This window comes from Somniosus microcephalus, chromosome 21, assembly GCF_052327205.1.
Source record: "Somniosus microcephalus isolate GS21.2 chromosome 21, FLI_Smic_1.0, whole genome shotgun sequence".
Taxonomy (NCBI): Eukaryota; Metazoa; Chordata; class Chondrichthyes; order Squaliformes; family Somniosidae; genus Somniosus; species Somniosus microcephalus.
This window is the reverse complement of record NC_141007.1, coordinates 30,101,949-30,122,521: the sequence shown is the minus strand read 5'-3', so window position 1 is coordinate 30,122,521 and position 20,573 is coordinate 30,101,949. Positions and strand designations below refer to the sequence as shown.

The 20,573-nt window shown below is 41.5% G+C and overlaps 1 protein-coding gene across 5 annotated transcripts in view; it reads left to right on the top strand.

Moving 5' to 3' along the window:
* map2k4a (mitogen-activated protein kinase kinase 4a) overlaps positions 1 to 19,821 on the top strand; it is a 140,970-nt gene extending 121,149 nt beyond the window's left edge. For all 5 annotated transcript variants that reach the window (XM_085963390.1, XM_085963392.1, XM_085963393.1 and 2 more), the window contains 4 exons: positions 10,862 to 10,939; positions 11,118 to 11,266; positions 13,974 to 14,019; positions 17,393 to 19,821. In XM_085963390.1, the coding sequence (XP_085819516.1) occupies positions 10,862 to 10,939; positions 11,118 to 11,266; positions 13,974 to 14,019; positions 17,393 to 17,506 (387 nt within the window). In that variant the 3' untranslated portion in view covers positions 17,507 to 19,821. The remainder of the gene's footprint in view (positions 1 to 10,861; positions 10,940 to 11,117; positions 11,267 to 13,973; positions 14,020 to 17,392) is intronic.
* The last annotated feature ends 752 nt before the right edge of the window (positions 19,822 to 20,573 follow it).

The following is a 20,573-nucleotide window of genomic DNA, read 5'->3' as shown; positions in this document are numbered from 1 at the left end:
GAGAGTCTAATCTACTCCACTTATTATTGATCTTTGTTATTTACCACATGGTTTAATTTTACAGGCTATCTCTTGGAACCACTATTAATAATTTTAGCACGAACAGCTTGGATTCTTAGCAGGATTAATCTTCACTGACTTGAAATCTGACCACCTTCCTTTTGACTAATGATAAAGGGATGAGAGCAACTTAATGAAAAATCTGAAGAGCATGTATGTGTGAAGCTGTGTGTCAATACAGTGAATAACATTCTGTGCCAGTCTAGGTCAGAATTAGATTGTACTGTTTTCTACATTTTTGAACGCATTTAAGGTTCTAGGAAAGTTGCCAGCTTGGAAGTGCTTTGAGCATGTTCCATGTGTCCCTGCTTAAATGACAGTGGTTGCCATTGAGCATGGAGCACTTTTTAATGAAATAACTTCAGATTGGAGTTTCTGCTTAAAATTTGAAAGCATTAAGCATCGCTTCAAGTGCTACTGTAACAGTGTTATGTTAAGGTTGTTGTTGGAGGCCTTTGCCAGGAATTAATTTCTTGTGCACTCATCAGCTCGCAATTTTGCACCTATGAAAGTGAATGGGCAGGAAATTACAGACTGACGAGCACCGAGCGGAAAACCTCTGCCCTTATGATTTCTTTTGTTCATGTATACAAAGATTTAGGAGACTAAGACACTTAATTACAACAGATTTTATTCAATGTTTATGCACTTAGATGCTTGAGACAAAGCTGTTTAGAAATGCCTTCATATACATTGGCTAAACTGTAACAGGTTAACAATGTTTGCAGAACAGAAACTACACCGCAGAAGTATGAAGAAAATTGGTATTCTACATGTAATAGAAAGTGGCTTTCCTAGAAATTGAATACTTTAGTGTGTTTTTTCCATTTTATTGAAATAGGCTGTGCTATAATTTCACAAATTAAACAATAACATATTTAACCTGGCCAATGGTACACCAATAAGCGGCATCGTGTTTTATTAGAGTGCGACGGAATGCTGATTCACCTCTCAATTCTCTATATAGTGTGTTCCAAATCTTAATTTGGCATTTAAAGGAAGGTGGCAATTGAATTGAAAATTATTTCCAAAATGACTCAAGTTGAAGAGCAAATTAATTTGCATCCTTTTAAGCACCTTGTGGCCATTTTAAGAGTACTTTTGGTGTAGCCCTAGATTGTGGGACAGTTTGACATGGTTAGAGAGGGAGAAGGGGACAAGGAAGAAAGAAAGCAATTTATAAGATGAGAGAATTATAAAATATTGTGTTGATAAAACTGAAGATGATGCCTGGCTGGGTTTCCAGCTAATGCCTTTCTAACATGCGTGGAAATATTCCAGGATGTTTCACATCACTGCATTCCTTGAGGTTACTTGTGAGGAATTAAACTCTTCACACAATAATGGCGATGCGTATTGGCAAAAGTTAACTGAATCTAGCTGTCAAATTGAAACCCAATAAAAATCAAGGCAGTAATTCCAGACATTCTGGAAACATGTGTTGTCCTGTCCATTGTTGAGTGTAAAACTTATTGGGAATGTGACCATTTACCGAGCAATTGGTAGAGCCCATCCCAGCCCCCTGAATTTGGATTAGAGTTGGGAGTGAAAGATCTATTCCAGGAGAATTTTACTGCCTTCCACAGCAAGAGCCTTGCAACAATTATAGTTCAAGATATTAAAGATACATTTCAGCTTGACGCAAAAACTTTGGTTTTCCCTAGAAAAATTGAAATTATCGATCTAATCTGTGCATTCTTAGCATAGGCAGTTTGCAGAATTTCCCAACATGCATCAGTAGATTTCAGAGTTGAATCTTGTGAGGATTGGAGTTTCTTCACTTGTTCCAAAAGGCTATAAAACATATATGGTGAAAGGACGCGACTGTCCAGAAATCAATTAAATGAATTGGTTGCGCATGCGCAGTTTGTGTCTTTTTGGTTGTTGGCTAACTGAAAAAATATTGGCACCATCAAAAAGAAAACACTTCCAGAGAGAAAGAAGGGGAGGGGGGTGGGGAAAAGAGATAGCTACTGCCAAACAGAACCACTTCAGGAAAAGAAAATCTACGCCAGCAAAACTCAGCAAACGCCCATTTTTATTCATTTTCTTCTCCTTTTCCTTCACACACAAGCTCGCGCTCCAAACAAATAAATTTCCTCAACCTTATCCCCACAAAATTATTATACATTAATACTTAACCCAACCCGCTGTATTATACAATATTAAACCAACCCAGAGCTCCACAGATTTATGCGATATTATTACATTAATAATTAAACCACCACAGATTTATGTGCAGAAGGCTTCTGGTCATTGGCAGCAGCTTCATGGTCGTTGGCAGCAGTCACTCTGATGGTGAAAGCTGAGTCCCGAGTACAGATCTCTGGGGAACGCCACTTGACAAATCCTGCCAATCAGAGAATGTTCCCGTTATCCCTACTCCCCGTATCCTACCTCCCAACCAATTACCAACTCATGTTATAAAGTTACTTCCAATTCCGTGTGCTTTTATTTTTGCTGCTATTTTTTAAGTGCAGAATCTTATCAAATGCCTTCTGGAAGTCCATATAGATAACGTGAATAGACACTGCCCTGTGCAGCATGCTAGTGATCTCCTCAAAAAAAGTTAACTAGATTAGTCAGACGTGCCCCACCCATCACAAATCAGTGCTCATACTTGTCCAAGTGCTCCGTCACAGCTGCTAAAGGTGAGCCGAAGCAAGTGGATGCACAAGAGGCCAGAGCCGGGAACAAGAGTGTTGTGAAGTGTATTACTGCAGGAGGTTACAAATATAGAGATGGATGACGCCATGGAGGGATTTAAACGTGAGGCGTTGTAAGACTGGGCGCCGATGTAGGTCACTTAGGACCGGACTGATGGGCAAGTGGGACTTCTTGCAAGGCAGTGGTGATGATACGGAAGTTGAAGTCCGCGTTCTTTGTGGCGGAGATGATGCAAGTTCAGAAACTCCGGTTAGAGTTGAATAGGATGCCAAGGTTGCAAACCGTCTCATTCAGCCTGAGACACTGGACTTGGGTGGGGACGGAGCTGATGGTGAGGGTGCAGAGTTTGTAGTGATCGCCGAAGGCAATGGCTTGGGTCTTTCCAATGTTTAGCTGGAAGAAATTGCGGCTCACCCAAAACTGAATGTCGAGCAAGAGGTCTGACAAGAAAGGTGGTGTTGGTATTGAGAGAGATTAGGTGGTTAGGTAGAGCTGGGTGTCATCAGCGTACATGTGGAAGTATTAACAACTGCTTTTCTATTTTGAACTGTTCAATTTTTGCTTCAGCCAGAGCCTGAGATTTCTTTTGACATTTAGAATGCAATGCAAAGATTGTATTTTCGTTCTCAGTGGAAGGTTGAAGAGGATATCAGTTTGTTTTTCCAAGTGATTTAATTGGAAAATGACTTGGCATTACTTGGTTCCTCTTGATTGCTGTCCATATCAATCACAAAGCCGCACCTCTCCGTTTTGGGTCAAAATTATGTTTTCTCCTCTTAGAAAGTCAATGAACAATTGGGATTTAAATATTTTTTAGTTCAAAACCTTGCAAACAATTAACTTTTTGAGTATTTTGAGGTTTTTAAAAAAAAAAAAAAAAAAAAAAAAAAAAAAATTTGTTTGTCAAAACGAAATCAGCAAACACACTAATGGTGTACTAGGACCTCCAGGCTTACTCACTCTGGGAAAAGTGCTGGTGAGTACCTGGTGACCCAAAAGGGGCCAAAGATGAGTCAGAAATGGGACAGGTTGAGAGATTGTTTGATCCAAAGGGGACCAACGGTAGTTTGGGCCCTTTTCTCCTGTTAGCCCCTTCAAGGCTGCCAAAACCTGCTCTCTCTCTCTTCTTCCTCCTCCTCCTCCTCCTCCCTTCCCCCCCCCCCCCTCCCCCCAATAGACCCCAGGAACCCTTCTCAGAATTGGCATCCTGCTCCTATTGCTCCCTCATCCCTGGACTTCCCCAATATACCAAGACCCTTTTCCCTACCTCCTCTCTGCAGTGCTCCGTGATCTCCCCATAGCACCTGCTCCCAGAAACCCCTCTGCTGTGCTTTTATACACTGGGGCTCCTTTCCCAGTATTCTTAGACCCCAGAACCTTGCTGAGAAACACTATTCACTGAAACTTCATCCCAGTGCTGTCAGACCTAGGTTCCCTACCCAGTGCTGACTGATCCCAGGGCTGTTCCCAATACAGAAATCTGTATCCCAGACAACGTAGCTTGGTGTAACAGTCCTTTTGTTGTAAAACCTCTGACGCACCATGAACAATGAACATCACTTCGTACAATTGTGTAATTTTTTAATAATTCCAACTATACAATTCAGCAGAAACAAAAGTGCCTCTCAGAAGTGATCTAATTATTCCCCTCTAATAGACTTATTGCTTCTAACTTTTAGTACTGCCTTCTGAGTGGACAGAACAAATATTTGGTAATTAGACATGAGTTGAAATTGCTAGGGGTGTGGGCGGGGGAGGAGGAATGAGGAGAGTACAATCACGGCCATCACTTATAGTTGAAGGTCACCCAAAAAATGAAATCATTTTAACCCCAGTGTGCTTGTATCATGAATAGTTCATTTAAAAGGCTGATCCTAGCTGATGTAATCTCTGTAGAAAAGCATTTATTAATTTCAACTATGTACCTGTTGTATGAAATTTTATTTCCTCGAGCTAGATTAAATAACAGTATTTGACCATGATTTAAATTATTGTCCATGAGACTTGCCTCCTGCTCTCTCAACCCTATTCCCACTGAACTGCTGACGACCCGACTTCTCTTCCCGGCCCCGATGCTAGCTGATGTAAGTAGTTCCCTCTCCTCCGCTACTGTCTTGCTCCCTTTCAAATCGGCTGTCATTATCCCTCTCTCCAAAAAACACACCCTTGAGCCTTTTGAACTTGCAAACTACTGCTCCATCTCCATCCTCCCTTTCCTCTCAAGTCCTTGAATGTGTTGTCGCCTCCCAAATCCGTGCCCGTCTTTTCCGCACCGCCGTGTTTGAACCTCTCCAATTCTGCCCCTGCCACAGCACTGAAACGGCCCATATCGGTCACAAATAACATCCTCTGTGACTGTGATCGTTGTGCAATATCCCTCCTCTTCCTCCTCAACCTGTCTGCAGCCTTTGACATAGTTGACTATATCATCCTCCAATGCCTCTCCTCCGTTGTCCAGCTGAGTGGGACTGTCCTCGCCTGGTTCCACTCTTGCCTATCCCGTTGTAGCCAAAGAATCTCCAGCAATGGCTTCTCTTCCTGCTCCCGCACCGTAGCCTCTGGAGTCCCCCAAAGTTCTATCATTGACCCCTTCCTATTTCTCATCTACATGCTGCTCCTCCCTGATGCCATCCAAAGACATACGTGTGGTTCCACATGTAGAGCTGGGTATTGTCAGCTTACTTCATCACCAACACTCAACCTCTCCACTGCCTCTGTGTTGTCAGACTGCTTGTCCGCCATCCAGTCTTGGATTAACCGAAATTTCCTCCAGTTAAACATTGGGAAGATTGAAGCCATTGTCTCCAGCCCCTGCCACAAGCTCCGCTCCTTTGCCACTGATTCCATCCCCTTTCCTGGCCATTGTCTTGGGCTGAACTAGATTATTCGCAGCCTCAACATCCTCTTTGACCCAGACCTGAACTTCTGACCCCCATATGCTCCCCTTATCAAAGAACGCCTACTTCCACCTCCGTAATATCAACCGTCTCTGCCCCTGCCTCAGTCCATCTGCTGCTGAAACCCTCATCCCTGCTTTTGTTGCCTCCAGACTCGAGTATTCAAATATTCTCCTAGCTAGCCTCCCACCTTGCATCCTCTATAAACTGGAGCTCATACAAAGCTCTGCTCGCTGTGTCCTAACTCGGACTAGGTCCCATTCAACCATCACCCCTGTGCTATTGACCTACATTGACTCCCAGTCCACCAACGCTTCGATTTTAAAATAATTCCCATCCTTGTGTTCAAATCCTTCTGTGGCCTTGCCCCTCCGTAGCTCTAACCTCCTACAGCCTGACACCCCCTGAAACCTCTTCATTCCTCCAGCTCTGGTCTTTTGTGCATCCCCCACCTCTTTCGCCCCACCATTGCCTTTCGTCTACCCATTGGCGGCCATGCCTTCAGCCATCTAGGACCTAAACTCTGGAATTCTCTCCCCAAACCTCTGCCTCTCCACCTCTGTCTCCTCCTTTAAGATGCTACTTAAAACCTACCTTTTTGACCGAGCGTATGGTCACCTGTTCTAATGTCTCTTTCTTTGGCTTGGTGTCAATTTTTGTCTGATTGTACTCCTGCGAAACACCTTGGGACAATTTACTACGTTAAAGACACTATAAATGCAAGTTGTTGTTTAGCTCTTGGAGTGATGCAGACTAGTTTATTCGTCTGGTTCCTGCTGGTCTGTGGCTGTTGGAGTATACAAGCCTGCAGTAATCCTTCCAGATTTGAACACTTTTATAGTTGTCAGCATTTGACCAATTTGCAACCCTGTCAATCTTCACTGAGCGCTGTCAGTTGGTTAGAAAAGGGGCCTTTTTATTCAGCTGGTGACTGACAAATGTGAACAACCATTGCCGTGCTTTGAGTCTCCAAAGCAGGCTGGTGAGAATTGCAAGTCAGAAATGTGAAGGAATACTTGCCTAGATGGGTGTTGCTATAACAGCACTAAAGAGGTTCAACGCCATTCAGGGCACAGCAGTCTGCCACTGAACTCCGTATTCACCCCCTACACTGCTGATGCACAGTGGTTGCAGCATGTACTGCCTACAGGGTATACTGCAGCAACTCGCCAAACTTACTTCGACAGCACTTCTTAGTCCCATGACCTCCAAGAACAAAATGATGAGAGTAGCAATGTCAAGGAAACACCAGCACATTCCCTCTCATGTTGCACATGATCCTGACTTGGGCATATATATCTCTGGTTTCTTCATCGTTGACAATGTCCTAGAATTCCCTATCTAATACCACTGTGGGAACACCATCACTGCAAGGACTGCAGCAGCTGAAGGAGTTGGCCCAGCATCACTGCCACCTCAAGGCAAGTGGGGATAGGTGGTAATTGTGGTCCTGCCAACATCGCCCACATCCTGAGGACAATTAAAAACATAATGTAGGGCATCTATTTGCCTGATGTGAAGTGCACACTACCTCCATGTAGGGGCACACCTCATTTCCCTAAGGTCAGACCTTGGCTCAGATTGACAGGAATCCAAATTGAGGAGCTTCCAATTGTGCTTAACAGATACTTGAAGTTTAACCAACTAAACCCACACAGTTTCCACAAACGAAACACTAGTCAGCTTCCTATTTGTGTCTCCAGCTTGAACAATCCTACCTGTTAGAGCATTGGTTTGCAAGGAGCAGGGTAGGAAGAATCCCAGCCCACAGTGACTGGTCTACCCCTCCAAATCCCATCAGTTAGCCCGGCTAGCTGATTAGTCATAATGCTTTGGCGTACTGCAGATGTGATAGATTAAGTCATCCTGTATCTGAATCAATCACGGGATTGATTCTGTTCTAATCTCCCATTATTAAATGTGCTAGCTTGGAGCCAGATCAACCCCAGAAACACACCACATAACTTTTTCTTCTTTATCCCCCCCCCCCCACCCCAGTTACGTAGATTTTTAAACCCAGATTTCAGCCAGTGAAAACCCATTTTCCAAAAAGGTGTTCCTACCCCTAAAATGGACCTCCTTAAAGTTCTCCATAACTATTTTAAAATAGTGTGTGGACTTAGTAAACATTCCTTCACAGTAATAACAACAGAAAACACTGGAAAAACTCAGCAGGCCAGGCAACATCCGTGGAGAGAGAAACAGAGTCAACGTTCCGGGTCGAAACCCTCCTACAGAACTGAGGAAAAAGGCAGGAAATGACGGATTAAAAGGCAGTTTGGGGGCTGGGAAATGGGGGAGGGGGTGAAAGAAGAGACATTGAGATATTCAAGGTGAGATGAGATAGTAATAGGACCGGTAAAGAAACAAACAATGGCTCTAGATGAAGTGTGAAATGCGCTGGCAGTGTGAGAGACAGCTGCCACGTGGGAGACACCCGGCCACAGCCTGCTATCAATTACTATTAATCCTTCACAGTAACCTGAGTAAATTTTCATTTATTAAATAAACCATTCTAAAAGAATTAGACTTACTTAGGGATTCTGTCAGCTTGGGAAACTTTGTAGAAGATAACCTGAAGGTTAAAAGAAACATGTTTGTGTGAAATGGATTTTTAAAAACTCTTTGGGGGAAAATATTTTTTCAGAAAAGTTCGCCAAACTAAAAGGCAGAAAATAATCAGTATTGAGGACACTTTCTATAAATCCACCATTCTGAAATATAAATAGATTCAAATCATTTTTGAACCGTGGCTCGTGTTTTTGGATTGACTGGCACAGAACTTGGCCAGACACAGCGGTAATGGGGCGGTGTTTAGCATTTTAAAATTAGATGAGAAAGCCGCAGGGAAAAGAGCTTGTTTGTACATTGAAGTCTCAGCTCTACTCGCCATGCATTATTTTCATTTACCAGCTTTCAAAACTGGCACAGTTAGAATATGAATTGCTGTTCAGGGGGAGAAATGAGCAAGTAGTCATGGCTTGCAGTGTGTGACTACTGCATTAATTAGTTGTATATGGTATTTATTGAAATTGTCCCTTGAAGATGAAGATATCGGCACATTTTTAGCACAATATTAGTGTTGCCTTCACTGAATATTATGAAAGAAATTGGCAATTTAAAAAAAAAAAAAAATAATTGCTGGCAATATACAGGAGGCCTGTCAGCATCTGTGGGGAGAAGAGGTTAATATTTCAAGTGTAGATCATGGAATGTTTCTTTTATTTTTATGTTTAGTATTAAGCTGCAGCAAGTTAGAATATCTGGTTTATAAAATTTATACATTTTGCTGCTTGACATCTTGAGCGGCACTGTTAAAATTGGGTTAAATAGTATGGGGGAGAAATTGAGTATAGCCCCGTTTGGGGCGCCAGCCTCTCCAGGGCGCTAAAAGTAGTGCCCCGGAAACTGGAGGCGCTGTGGTATTGCAGGCCTTCCTCCCCTTCTTAAAGGGGAGGGGCCTTGTGCAGTGCGATCTGGGGCCCTGCTGAGCCCCCGAGGATCGGGAGTGCAGGCAAAAGAGCCCGGCACCGAAGAGAAGTGCCGGGCTCTTGGAGCGCAGCCGGCACTCCGCGAGGGGGAGGGGTGTTCAGGAGGCCGGGGACGGGAGCGCTGGCAGGCGGCCAACAACAAAAATGGCCGCCCTGCACCTCACCTTTAATTTGCGCCTCCCCGGCCGCAGGTAGGCCCCCTGACCCCGTCGGACATAGTGTCTGGCAGTAAATCGGGGAGCGCTGCCGAATATCGTGGCCGGGGCGCTGCGCACACCGATGACGTCATCGGCAGCAGCACAGCGCTAACGGTTAGCACCACCGCTAACGTCCAGCGGAATTTAGCGGGAGGCGTGTGCAGTGCCGCGCCCGGGCGCCAGTTGGCTTGCGACCAACTTAGCGCCCTCTTAAGGCGCTAACGGGTGGTGCAACCTACTGAATTTCTCCCCATATAAGTTACAAATTGAAGCCCAGGCAGTATTGGAAAATGCAGAAAATAAGCCATTAAAATATTTTGGAAAATAGGGTTGGGTTTCAAACAGCAAAACTGTTATCATAATGCCACTCTTGTGGGTGACCTAAATTAAACAGCCTAACATTTTGGGTGTGGCTCTTCAGGCATAGGTTCCAAATAATTTTGTGCTACAGTTACAGTGGGTTAGCTTTACTGGCCTTCCACTTCCGGGTTCTAGGTACAAATCTGTCTTGGACTGTTGGGACGTAAGCCACTTCTGCTGCCTGCAAGGATCCTACAAGAAATGAGTTGGCAGAGGTCCAGAACACACACACACAGATGCAAATTGGCAGCTTTTCTAGATGCCACAAGGATGGCTGGTGTGAGGACTGGAAAAATTCAAACTTGTGCTGTAGGGAATGCTTTACTGATGTTGGGGCTGTGTAGAGGGAATTTTTAATCATGTAACTGACGTATCCTATGCCTGATTTGGCACTTTGTGTCAAAACATGGGAAAGTGTTCCAATCCCCCCCACAGTAGTATCAAATCCACTTGAGGTTTGTGCAGTGTGTCTCCAGTCATTGTTCTGAGATTTTGATGTTGCAGCACTGTAGTGCTTTACTGATTAAAATTGATGCTGCCTGGCCTGCTGAGTATTTCCAGCATTTTCTGTTCTATCGAATAGTTAAGTTGGTCTAGGCTACATCTGCAATTCAGCAATGTTGTATCTTCTATCAACTGTACAGCCAAACGTCCTCAAGCTATGAGCTGTGCGGATACTGCTTACTGAACCACGACTTGATAAATGGTTACTGTATGTGGGATTCTGGTAACATCTTGGCATAACCCATTTTGTTTATTATGCCAAGAGTTGGGTTCAAGTTTGCGAAGTTCCTAAAATCTTGACCAGGCCATTGGGGGAGTTGCTGAGTGGAGGCATGGTGTCCTCCTCTGGGAGGAGGAAACAAATCCAGAGGGAAAGTCAACCCCAGCCATTTGTATGCACTTTGGGGACAACTACTCAATGTGTTACCCTGAAAGGTCAATGACGTGTCTTCAATGGAGGATGGGGGAGATGTATTTTCTGATCTCTTCAAAGCAAATAGTTTTTTTTTTAAACATTCAAACCCTGTCTCCATTTTCAGAAAAGTGTATACAGGTCTTGTTTGAAATGGAATTTCTGTCTGGTTTAAAAGTGAGTCATTGTTCAAATCACTTTCTCCAGTAAGCTATAGTAGGCTTTAATAAAGTATGTTCTTCTCCTCCCTTTCCACCCCTACCCCCACCAAAGCCTGAAAGAATAGATCCAAGTGCTTCAAGACAAGGCTACGATGTGCGATCAGATGTTTGGAGTTTGGGAATCACATTAGTAAGTAAAGTGTTTTAAAATGTTAGATTGAGTAAATCCACTGGAAATAAAATTAAAAATCATTGTAATATGCAGAATTGTAATAAAAGAATATTCTGGATTACTGGAAGGTTGAGAATATGAATGTATTAGAATTCATGATTTTTTTAAACACTCATATTTTTCTGTTGTTCTCTAGTATGAACTAGCCACTGGACGATTCCCATATCCAAAATGGAACAGTGTATTTGATCAGTTAACCCAGGTAGTAAAAGGAGACCCCCCACAGCTCAGCAACTCTGAAGAGAGAGAGTTTTCTCCCAGCTTCATCAACTTTGTTAACCTGTGGTAAGAATGATGCAGAAGTAGTTGCAACTAAAATAGTGTCTCATTGTGTGCACGTGCACTTGAGTAGCACTTTTCTTCCTTCTGTGCTTTCCTGTCACGCCTATTTCTGTCACAATTACACTCAATTATTTATTGGACTTGCATCCAAGGTAGTTCTCCAAGGTTGGTGCTCTGCCCATGTACCTGATACCATGAAGCTGCATCTCCACAGTGCCACCCACCCTGGAGCTCCTTAACTCTGGCCAAAGACCCAGTGCTGGTTCCCGGCTCCCTCTGCTGCCACCAGATTCCCAACCATACTTCTGCTGCAATGTTCGCACCTTGTGGACAGCTGTATTGAATCAGTATTGATTTTAAAAACACTAAAAATTGCTTTAGAACTTTGAAGCCAAGAAGGCAGATTTTCCCATTCTAGATGTGTACCGAGGGACTTGAGGTCGAGTTGTGAGGTTGGCAGGACATGGAATATTTTAAGAGTTTTCACCGCTCTCTGTGTGCGTTTCAATTACAATTCCTTCTCTCTGTTCCGGACCAGCTGTTTTAAACTTCCTGCTTACATTGCGATAATCCTAAATATTCTAGTAATATGAAGATACTCAGATGTCAGGACTATCTTTTACTGTGATTTCAGCCCTGTACAAGCAAAAAATAAAAACTGCAGTTCAAGCAGTCCTCCCTGTTATCTCCTATTCGCAATTCTCTCTTTTTATTTTCACATTATTGCTAATGTACCATATTCTAACTCTTCTAGATCTCCTCTTTTAATGAGAACTGCTGCTTCACTGTGCATAGAAAAAGTCAGCCTTTGTATTTCTTCCTTTTGAGCCTGTGAAGTGTGAAGATTAATGTGACTGCCATGTTAGCTTCTGACATGATTTTTATATAGCAAATAAAGGAGTGCTATTACTGGAAATGGTGTCTCCAGCACTGGTAGCCTGATAGTACCCAGATGAGAGCTTCCTGTGATGCTCTTAATTAAATCTTTCATTGGCACTAGCCTCCAATTCTTTATACACTTACAGGCTAACAAAAAAAGATTTGCGAGATAGTTGCTGTATTAATCGAGGTGCATAATGAAGCTCTTTGAGCAAAAAAAAATTCTGGTCTGGAGGGTTTCAGCTCTGGGATATTGAGTCGGGTTGTAATGTACCTGTTACTTTGCCGTTAAAACGCATCAGTACTTTTTAAGTGAAGATCCTAACACTTTTCATTGCAGGCAGTTCTTATGAGTTCAATGCTGCCTCGATTTTTCTGTTTCAATCTTGGTATTTGCTGCTTGTAATCCAGCCCATGAGTATAAGCACAGAAGAATCAACATGTATTAGATTTTTGCTGCCATCTGGTGACCACATTAAGTTTGAACTGGGGTTTGGGAATGATTTAGCAGTAATGAAAATGTGTACATGTTTCAACGTGCCCATAAAAAATGTATATTTTGTTACCAGTTTACATCAACAGATTATCTGTGAGTAACGTTTAACAGGATTAAAATTAATTCACTGAACTCACCCAAGGACTCCTGGAGCACAGATTGTCAATGAAAATGCTTCAAGGACTAATCTGATAAATAGCTGGTTGCCAGTGTGTTTCAATCACTGTGCCTCTACTTTGATCTCGTAAAATGACATCCATTACATTTGATGAAACAAGTCATAGTATGTCTGGTGCTGAATGTTGTTTTTCTAAACCTGCCGATTCAATGTGTAGTCTTTTGTTTCTGTACCCTTAATTATGTGGAGTTCACATAACTTGGGACTTGAATCGGACACTTTTTTATTCTAGCCACACTTTTGTGGAGAGGAGCCAGGTTCCAACAGACAAATCAGAAGATTCTCTGATGGCAGCCACTTTGGTCTGCCCTCTCTTCCCAATGACTGGTTAAAGTGCAGCACCAGCGTAGATCTGAGTACGTCTCTCTTGGTTAAGGAAGGTATGCAACCTGGGAAGATTTCAAGGGAAAAATGCCGTATAATATTTTAAAACCTCTCGTAGGCTGCCCTGGTAGCTACGTGGGTAGACACACCATTTACAGTGCAGCACTTAACCAAACAAAGCAGACATTCCCAGTTTGACCCCTGGTCTGTGCTGAGCTTATCTCAGTTGGGGCAGCAGATGAGCACGACAATTGGGGGTCAGTATTCCAGGGAGGGGACAAATCATCCAGAAATCCCTTTTCATTGCCTTGTTGGCAAGGCTGGCATTATTTAGTGCCCATCCTAGTTGCCCTGGGAAGGTGGTGGTGGGGCTGCTTCTTGAACTGCTGCAGTCCATGTGGTGAAGCTGCTCCCACAATGCTGTTAAGTAGGAAGTTCCAAAATGTTGATGAAGGAAAAACAGCATATGTGCAAATCAAGATGGCGGGGAACTTCTAGTTACGGTGTTCCTATATACCCTTGTCCTTCTTGGTGGTGGCGGTGGTCACAGGTTTGGGAGGTGCTGCCAAAGAAGCCTTCCATTACTTAATAACTGCCAACATACAGTGTCTAGGATCAATCTTGAAGGTTCACCTGGCAAGCTGCTACAGGGCTGTTTGCATGTGTGACAGTGTACTTCAGAGTGGGCACCTTCAGAAGGGAAGGGGGGATTTTGGTGGGATGAACTCTATTAACCAGCCAATGTCTGATCTGTAACCGAGCTTCCATTTGAAGCATTGTTTCAATATACTGTGCAGTTGACCTCTATACTTAACGGTTTGCATCTCTTTTAGCCTTACAAAGGATGAATCCAAAAGGCCAAAGTATAAAGAGCTTCTGGTGAGTTTAATTTGTTAATTCACAATTTTTCCTCAAGCCCTAAATTTCCACTCTGCTTTTCTTTGTAGATAACAGGTTTATATCAAGTAAAGGTTGTTATCTTGTATTTTTAGTATACACCTTATGATTTTCGAAATAGTGATTGACCTGCCATAATGGCAGCGAAATGCGAGCATTTCAGTCAGTGTTTATGAAATAATTGATCATTCTTTTGTTGACTTACTATTTGCCTTGTCAAATTTCAGTTTGCAAATGTCATTTAGTTTTGTCTGTGATCTTGCAGCTTTAAGATTGTTAATATAGAAGCCATCTGCAATTGCCCATGAATAGTCTGTTACAATTCAGTCCTACTCTTGATTCAAGTTAACAAAATGTCAATTTTCATACATAGACCAAAGCCTCCTATTAATTAAAGCATGCAACTCTGATGTAAATGGGGTAGTGTGCCACAGAGTAACAATTAATTGCTTTTTTGGTTTTACACAGCAGAGGCCACACGCACCACCATCATATTCTCTTGCTCGCTCCTAAAATTCAGTACACCATGCTGTCAGACCATATTAATCCAATTTGTTTATACAGGTGATGATTAGAAAAACACACAGCAAATAACTAGCATTGTATTTGACTTGCGCAACAACAACTTGCATTTATATAGTGTCTTTAATGTTAAAAACGTCCCAAGGCACTTCACAGGAGCATTATCAGGCAAAATTTTACGCCAAGCCGCATAGATATTGGGACAGGTGACAAAAATGTTGGTCAGAGGTAAGGACAGTATTTAAGCTGTTCCAAAAGTAATGAATCCAGAATCTTTTAACTGAGTTTTTGATGTTAGTTTGCAAAGGCTCCCAAATACTCCTCCAAGCTTTCTCCAACAGTAATGGGTAGTCAAAGCAACAAACATGCTATGAAGGGAAAGCCCATACTTATACAGTTGTTCAAGGTCTCCAACGGGCAGATTTCCTCAGTCATTTCACTCAGTAGCCAGAATATTAATGACTTCTACCACCTGAGGTAAATAAGGTATAAACAGCAGCCTTATGGTTATCTGTTGAGCTTGGATACCTGGCCACAACAGAAAATGATCTCAATGTCTTGACATTGGTCTGAAAATTTGCATATATAACATTTGAAAGGTATGGTGAACCAGTCAAACAAACTTGATCTGAATCGTTTCTGATTAGGCAGTGACCTCAAAGCAATGGCTAGCTGCCTCCCCACAAAACTTAACATATATCTCCAAACTGCTTTGTGCCGCCTTCTCCTCACCCATCCTTCTCTTCTCCCCCCCCCCCCCCCCCCCGCCCTGATCCCAAGGTAAAAGTTTGGTCTCTGCTTCAGCTACCTGACCAATTTTAAATACATTATTCTGTCTATTCTGAAGTCATTAAAAACCACCATATCTGAAATGTTAACTCCTCTGTACTCTCCACAAATACTGACTGACCTGATTGTTTCTGCAAATTTCTATGTCTTGTTTATAACCGGTGTTTCCGTTTGATGTATGACAAAGCTCTGCTTCTGCTCCCTCCGATGCAACATTTTACTGTAGTAGAGCAGAATGTCATATCTTAAAGCATTGAATTTTTTTTTAAGTAAAAAGCAAAATACTACCAATGTTAGAAATAGGAAACAAAAGAGACAACACACAGCAAGTCAATCAGTATTTGTGAAGAGAATAAATTGTTTACGTTTCAGATACGCACGCAAAACACAGGTGCTGATTGACCTGTTTGTTTCCAGCTTTTTCTGTTTTTGTTTTGTTGAACTTTTTCATGCTAAAATTGAGAAAATTCCTGAGCTTAAGGTGACTTAAATGACCTAGTTGTGATTAATTCACTGAATAATGATTAATTCAGTGAAGTAACTGAGAGGGTTGATGGAGGTAGTGTGGTTGATGTGTATATGGACTTTCAAAAAGCGTTTGATAAAAGTAGCACATAATAGACTTGTTAGCAAAATTGAAGCCCATGGGATTAAAGGGGCAGTGGCAACGTGGAATTGAAATTGGCTAAGGGACAGCAAGCAGAGAGTAGTGGTGAATGGTTGGTTGTTTTTCAGACTGGAGGGACGTATACAGTGGTGTCCCCCTGGGGTCGGTATTGGGCCCACTGCTCTTTTTGATCTTTAATGATGACCTGGACTTGGGAATGCAGGGCATAATTTCAAAGTTTGCAGGTGACATGAAACTCAGAAATATAGTAGAGTGCGGAGGATAGTAACAGACTTCAGGATGATCTAGACAGATTGGTGAAATGGGCAGATGAAATTTAATGCAGAGAAGTGTTAAGTGATGTATTTTGGAAGGAAGAATGAGTAGAGGCAATATAAACGAAATGGTACAATTTTAACAGGGGTGCAGGAACAGACACACCTGGGGGTGTATGTACACAAATCATTGGTGGCAGAACAAGTTGAGAAGGCTTTTTTTTTTTTAAAAAGCATATTGGATCCTTGGCTTTATAAACCGAGGTATAGAGTACAAAAGCAAGGAATTAATGCTGAATCTTTATAAATCACTGGTTAGGTCTCTGCTGGAGTATTGTGTTCAATTCTGGGCACCACACTTTAGAAAGGATGTCAAGGCCTTGGAGAGGGTGCAGAGGAGATTTACTAGAATGGTACCAGGGATGAGGGACTTCAGTTACTTGAAGAGACTAGAGAAGTTGGAGTTGATCTTAGAGCAGAGAAGGTTAAGAGGAGATTTGATAGAGGTGTTCAAAATCCTCTAGGGTTTGGATAGAGTAAATAAGGAGAAACTGTTTCCAGTGGCAGAAGGGTCGGTAACCAGAGGACATGGATTTAAGGTAATTGGCGAAACAACCAGAGGCGAGATGAGGAGAAATTCTTGTACGCAGATAGTTATGATCTGGAATGCACTGTATTTTTCTGATTCTGATTCTATGACTAGTTGACTTTTCTCTGGTTCAACTCTTCAAGTTCCTACTTTATATAAAATGGCCCTCTGCTTGTTTAAAGTTTTGCTTTCTGTGCTGCTATAAATTTCATCTATCCTGATGAGCAGGATAAACTCTTAATTTAACATTTTAACTTGATTTTCTCTTTGCTTCTGAGAAACTGATCTGATATCTAAAACTCTTTAAACCTGCCAGTGCTGCTGGAATTTTCAAGCTTATTACCTGCATTATGAACGTGTAAAGTTTAATGTTAACTGCTGAATGGGTGAATCTGTCTAAACAGCAGGAGCTTTACAGTTACCAGTAGAAATGTTTGCGTAATTTAAAAACAAACCTAGTGTTAATAATGGATGTTTGCTGAGAGATCAAATCATGCACACGATGGACATCTTCATTTCAGGAAGAAATGCGATTTGTATATCCGAAACATGCTGTTGTTTTCATTTATTCAGAAACATCCTTTCATCTCGATGTACGAAGAGCGCAGGGTGGACGTTGCAAGTTATGTTTGCAAAATCTTGGATCAAATGCCCCCAACCCCTGTTTCCCCAATGTACGTCGATTAATTTTGCTGCTGAAAAGACGGCCTTAAAACGGCTGAGCGAAATCAAGGTGTAAAGATTTGTTTTATGACACATTGCAGTGTTTCTATTTTTAACTTGCTCAAACAGACCGTGCAATAAAAATTGGTGTTCCATTTTCTTTGTGTCTGCCCGCGATTGTCCATTCGAAAAGCATCCTTCTCATAGTACCCAAGTCATCACGAGAGTTTTTCTGGATCAGAGATAGTTATTGCCTTTCCGGGATAAACATATGGAGGCTGCCAGTGTGTTCATTTAAATCTGGATCTTGGTGGAATATTGTGCAGCCGTCACTGGGAAGAGTTTGAAACTGGAGACTTCTTAGTACAGTACTGGAAAGACCAAGTCGTGGACTAGCTTTTCCCACTATTGCATAGAATATTTTAGGCAGCACCTACAAGGACTCCTAGATATCTGCTTTGTCTTCAATGAAAGGAAACTTGTACATGAACAGGATACTTTGATCAATACTTCGATGCAGTCTCCCGTGAGGAATTTTGCTTCACAACGTGCAATAGATTTACTGATTTTAATTCTGTTGCTTTATAGTTAGTGTATATCATGGAGGAATGAATTCATCTGTATTTTACTGTTAATAAAGTTGAAATGATTTTTAAATAAGGGCATAACTGAACAGCATGTCTTTCACCAAAAAAAGTGTGTGGACTGAGGTTTGCAATGAAAACAAAATTGATACAGGAAAGGTTTGCTGCAAAAAGAAATGGTATTCCCCTGAAATGGAACTTTTATATGACTTAAATGTCATCCACTGTACAATAATATCTTTGTAACTATTGGGAAAATTAGCCTAGGCACCTGAGAAAAGTGTTTTAATATTGTCTATTGAAATCTAAAGAAAAGATAGTGAACTATGGTGTAACTTTGAGCAGCATGCTTAAAGAGTAAAAGCATGCTTGGAAAAAATAAGCTTGTGTTGAAGCAACGAATGTTTTCCTGTTTGTTAATCAGTCTGTAAAATGTACACATTGATGTCTTAGGATTTTAGACAAAAGCAGGCTATATATGGATTATACAGTAAGCACCTGGCAGTGATGTTCTTACATGTTGCCCACCGACAGCTCATACTGTGGTTCAATGTGCTATTTTTTACCAGAAATTATTTATGCAAAACTAAATGTATACCTGTGACTGCTGTAAACCTTGAGAAATCCTCCAGGTTTATCAGTGGTGTGATGACACCGATTGGCTACTTGTTTGGTTTAGTTATTGGTTGTACTTGTCTGCTGAGGGAAAAACTGATAACAGCAAGAGAAATCAAAGAGTTTGGATGTTAGGTGCAGAGTCTTCCGATTAGTGTAACACCGCCGTGATTGTCCAGCTCCAGAGGTGCTGTATGTCTGGAACAATTCTATTGCTTAAGATAACTACAGGAAAGTTTTAATTTTTAACTACACATGAGCCAGGACTTATTGTGCTACACAAAAAGGATTCTTTGTGAGATTCTATTTTTCATACCAACATCGGTGGAGAGTGTGCCAGTTTTTCAGGGGCAGGTGATTTGTTTCTTCTAAGTTTTTGTAATGGACAAGTATATCCAATAAGTATCTCCTTTGTAGAGTCACTAAAGTTTAAAAAATTATGCAGAATTTGTGTTCCTCTGTCCTGCTTTCATGACTTAATACACAAACCCCTCTTTTCCCCCCCCCACCTCCCCCCAGCCTTGCTTTGCAGTTCAGTAATGTGTTCAGTTCTACTGGTGAAGAAATGAACTTGATGAGAATGTCAAGAGACTTTTCTTCAAACTTCTCGAGTGGAATGCCTGTTTTAAAAAAAAAAAAAAAAAATAATAATAAAAAAATTGGCAGTTTATTCGTATATTAATCTTAGATTATAATCTATTAAGGGTGAGGAATATATTACAGTGTATCTTTAAAAAGGTGTATAATGGTCACAAACTGTGAAAATAGAATAAGAACTGTACATTGTGAACTTTGGTTAATTTTTCTTTCCTGTACCATAGAAAATGTATAAAAAATATCAAAGCTGATGTGCAGGGATATCGCCTTACTTGTCTGTGAAAATGGAGCTCGCTGAGTAACATCACCATAGCATTATTTTACAGAGCTCATGGATACTTCTTATCCTGTATACTGGTTTGACTTCTTCCTATATTTAAAACATTATAAATGGAATCTTAAGTGTTCATGTAATAGTTCTATACTCTTGCCTGCAGGTCAGTTGTAATAAAACTAGAACGTGACTGTGACCTTGTTCTTGTTTTGTAAGGTCTGAAACACACAATTGCAAAAATAAACTCCAAATTGAAATACTGGAAAAAATGCACAACTATCTGTTCTCCTTAAAAGACTAGATTGATGTGTTTTTTCTTTTAATCATTCAGTCATCAGTAACTCAAGGCTCATGTATCTACACTGAAGAATTTGCACACGGCTTGGATTTTAAAATTGACTCCCATGGGTAATAAAGTAGTTCAACTTGATGAATGTGTAACTCTTCACTAAAAGACTGGCCCTGTTTGAGTCCCAGGGCTGCTTGTTGCTCAATGCTGCTTATGTATTTTGACACGGTCTCAGTTCACACTTAGGTTAAATAGTGCTACAAACTGAAGCAAGGAATCCCAGCTGAGGGATGAAGGAAAAAAAGCATTGTTTTATCCTGTTCATTCATCTCTGCTGACATATTCCATGGTGGCTGATTTGTAATGTAATAGAATCACATTTGCGAATGATTTTCCAATACAATCCGAGAGTTGCCTTTTCAAATGACTGTTTAACTTTATGGAGATTCTGATTCAGTTGAACAATTTAAAGAGCTGCGAACAATTGCATCTGACTGTTAATGAAATAATCTGTGCCTAACTTTGTGTGATAGAGTAAAATACCCTTCCCGCAGCACCTACCCATGCAAGCACAGGAGATACAACACCTGCTATTTCACCACCGCCCTTCCCACCATTCAAGGCCCCAAATACTCATTCCAGGTGAAACAATGATTAACTTCTACTTTCAATTAAGTATACTGTATTCGCTGCTCATGATGCAGTCTTCTCTACGTTGGGGAGACCAAATGC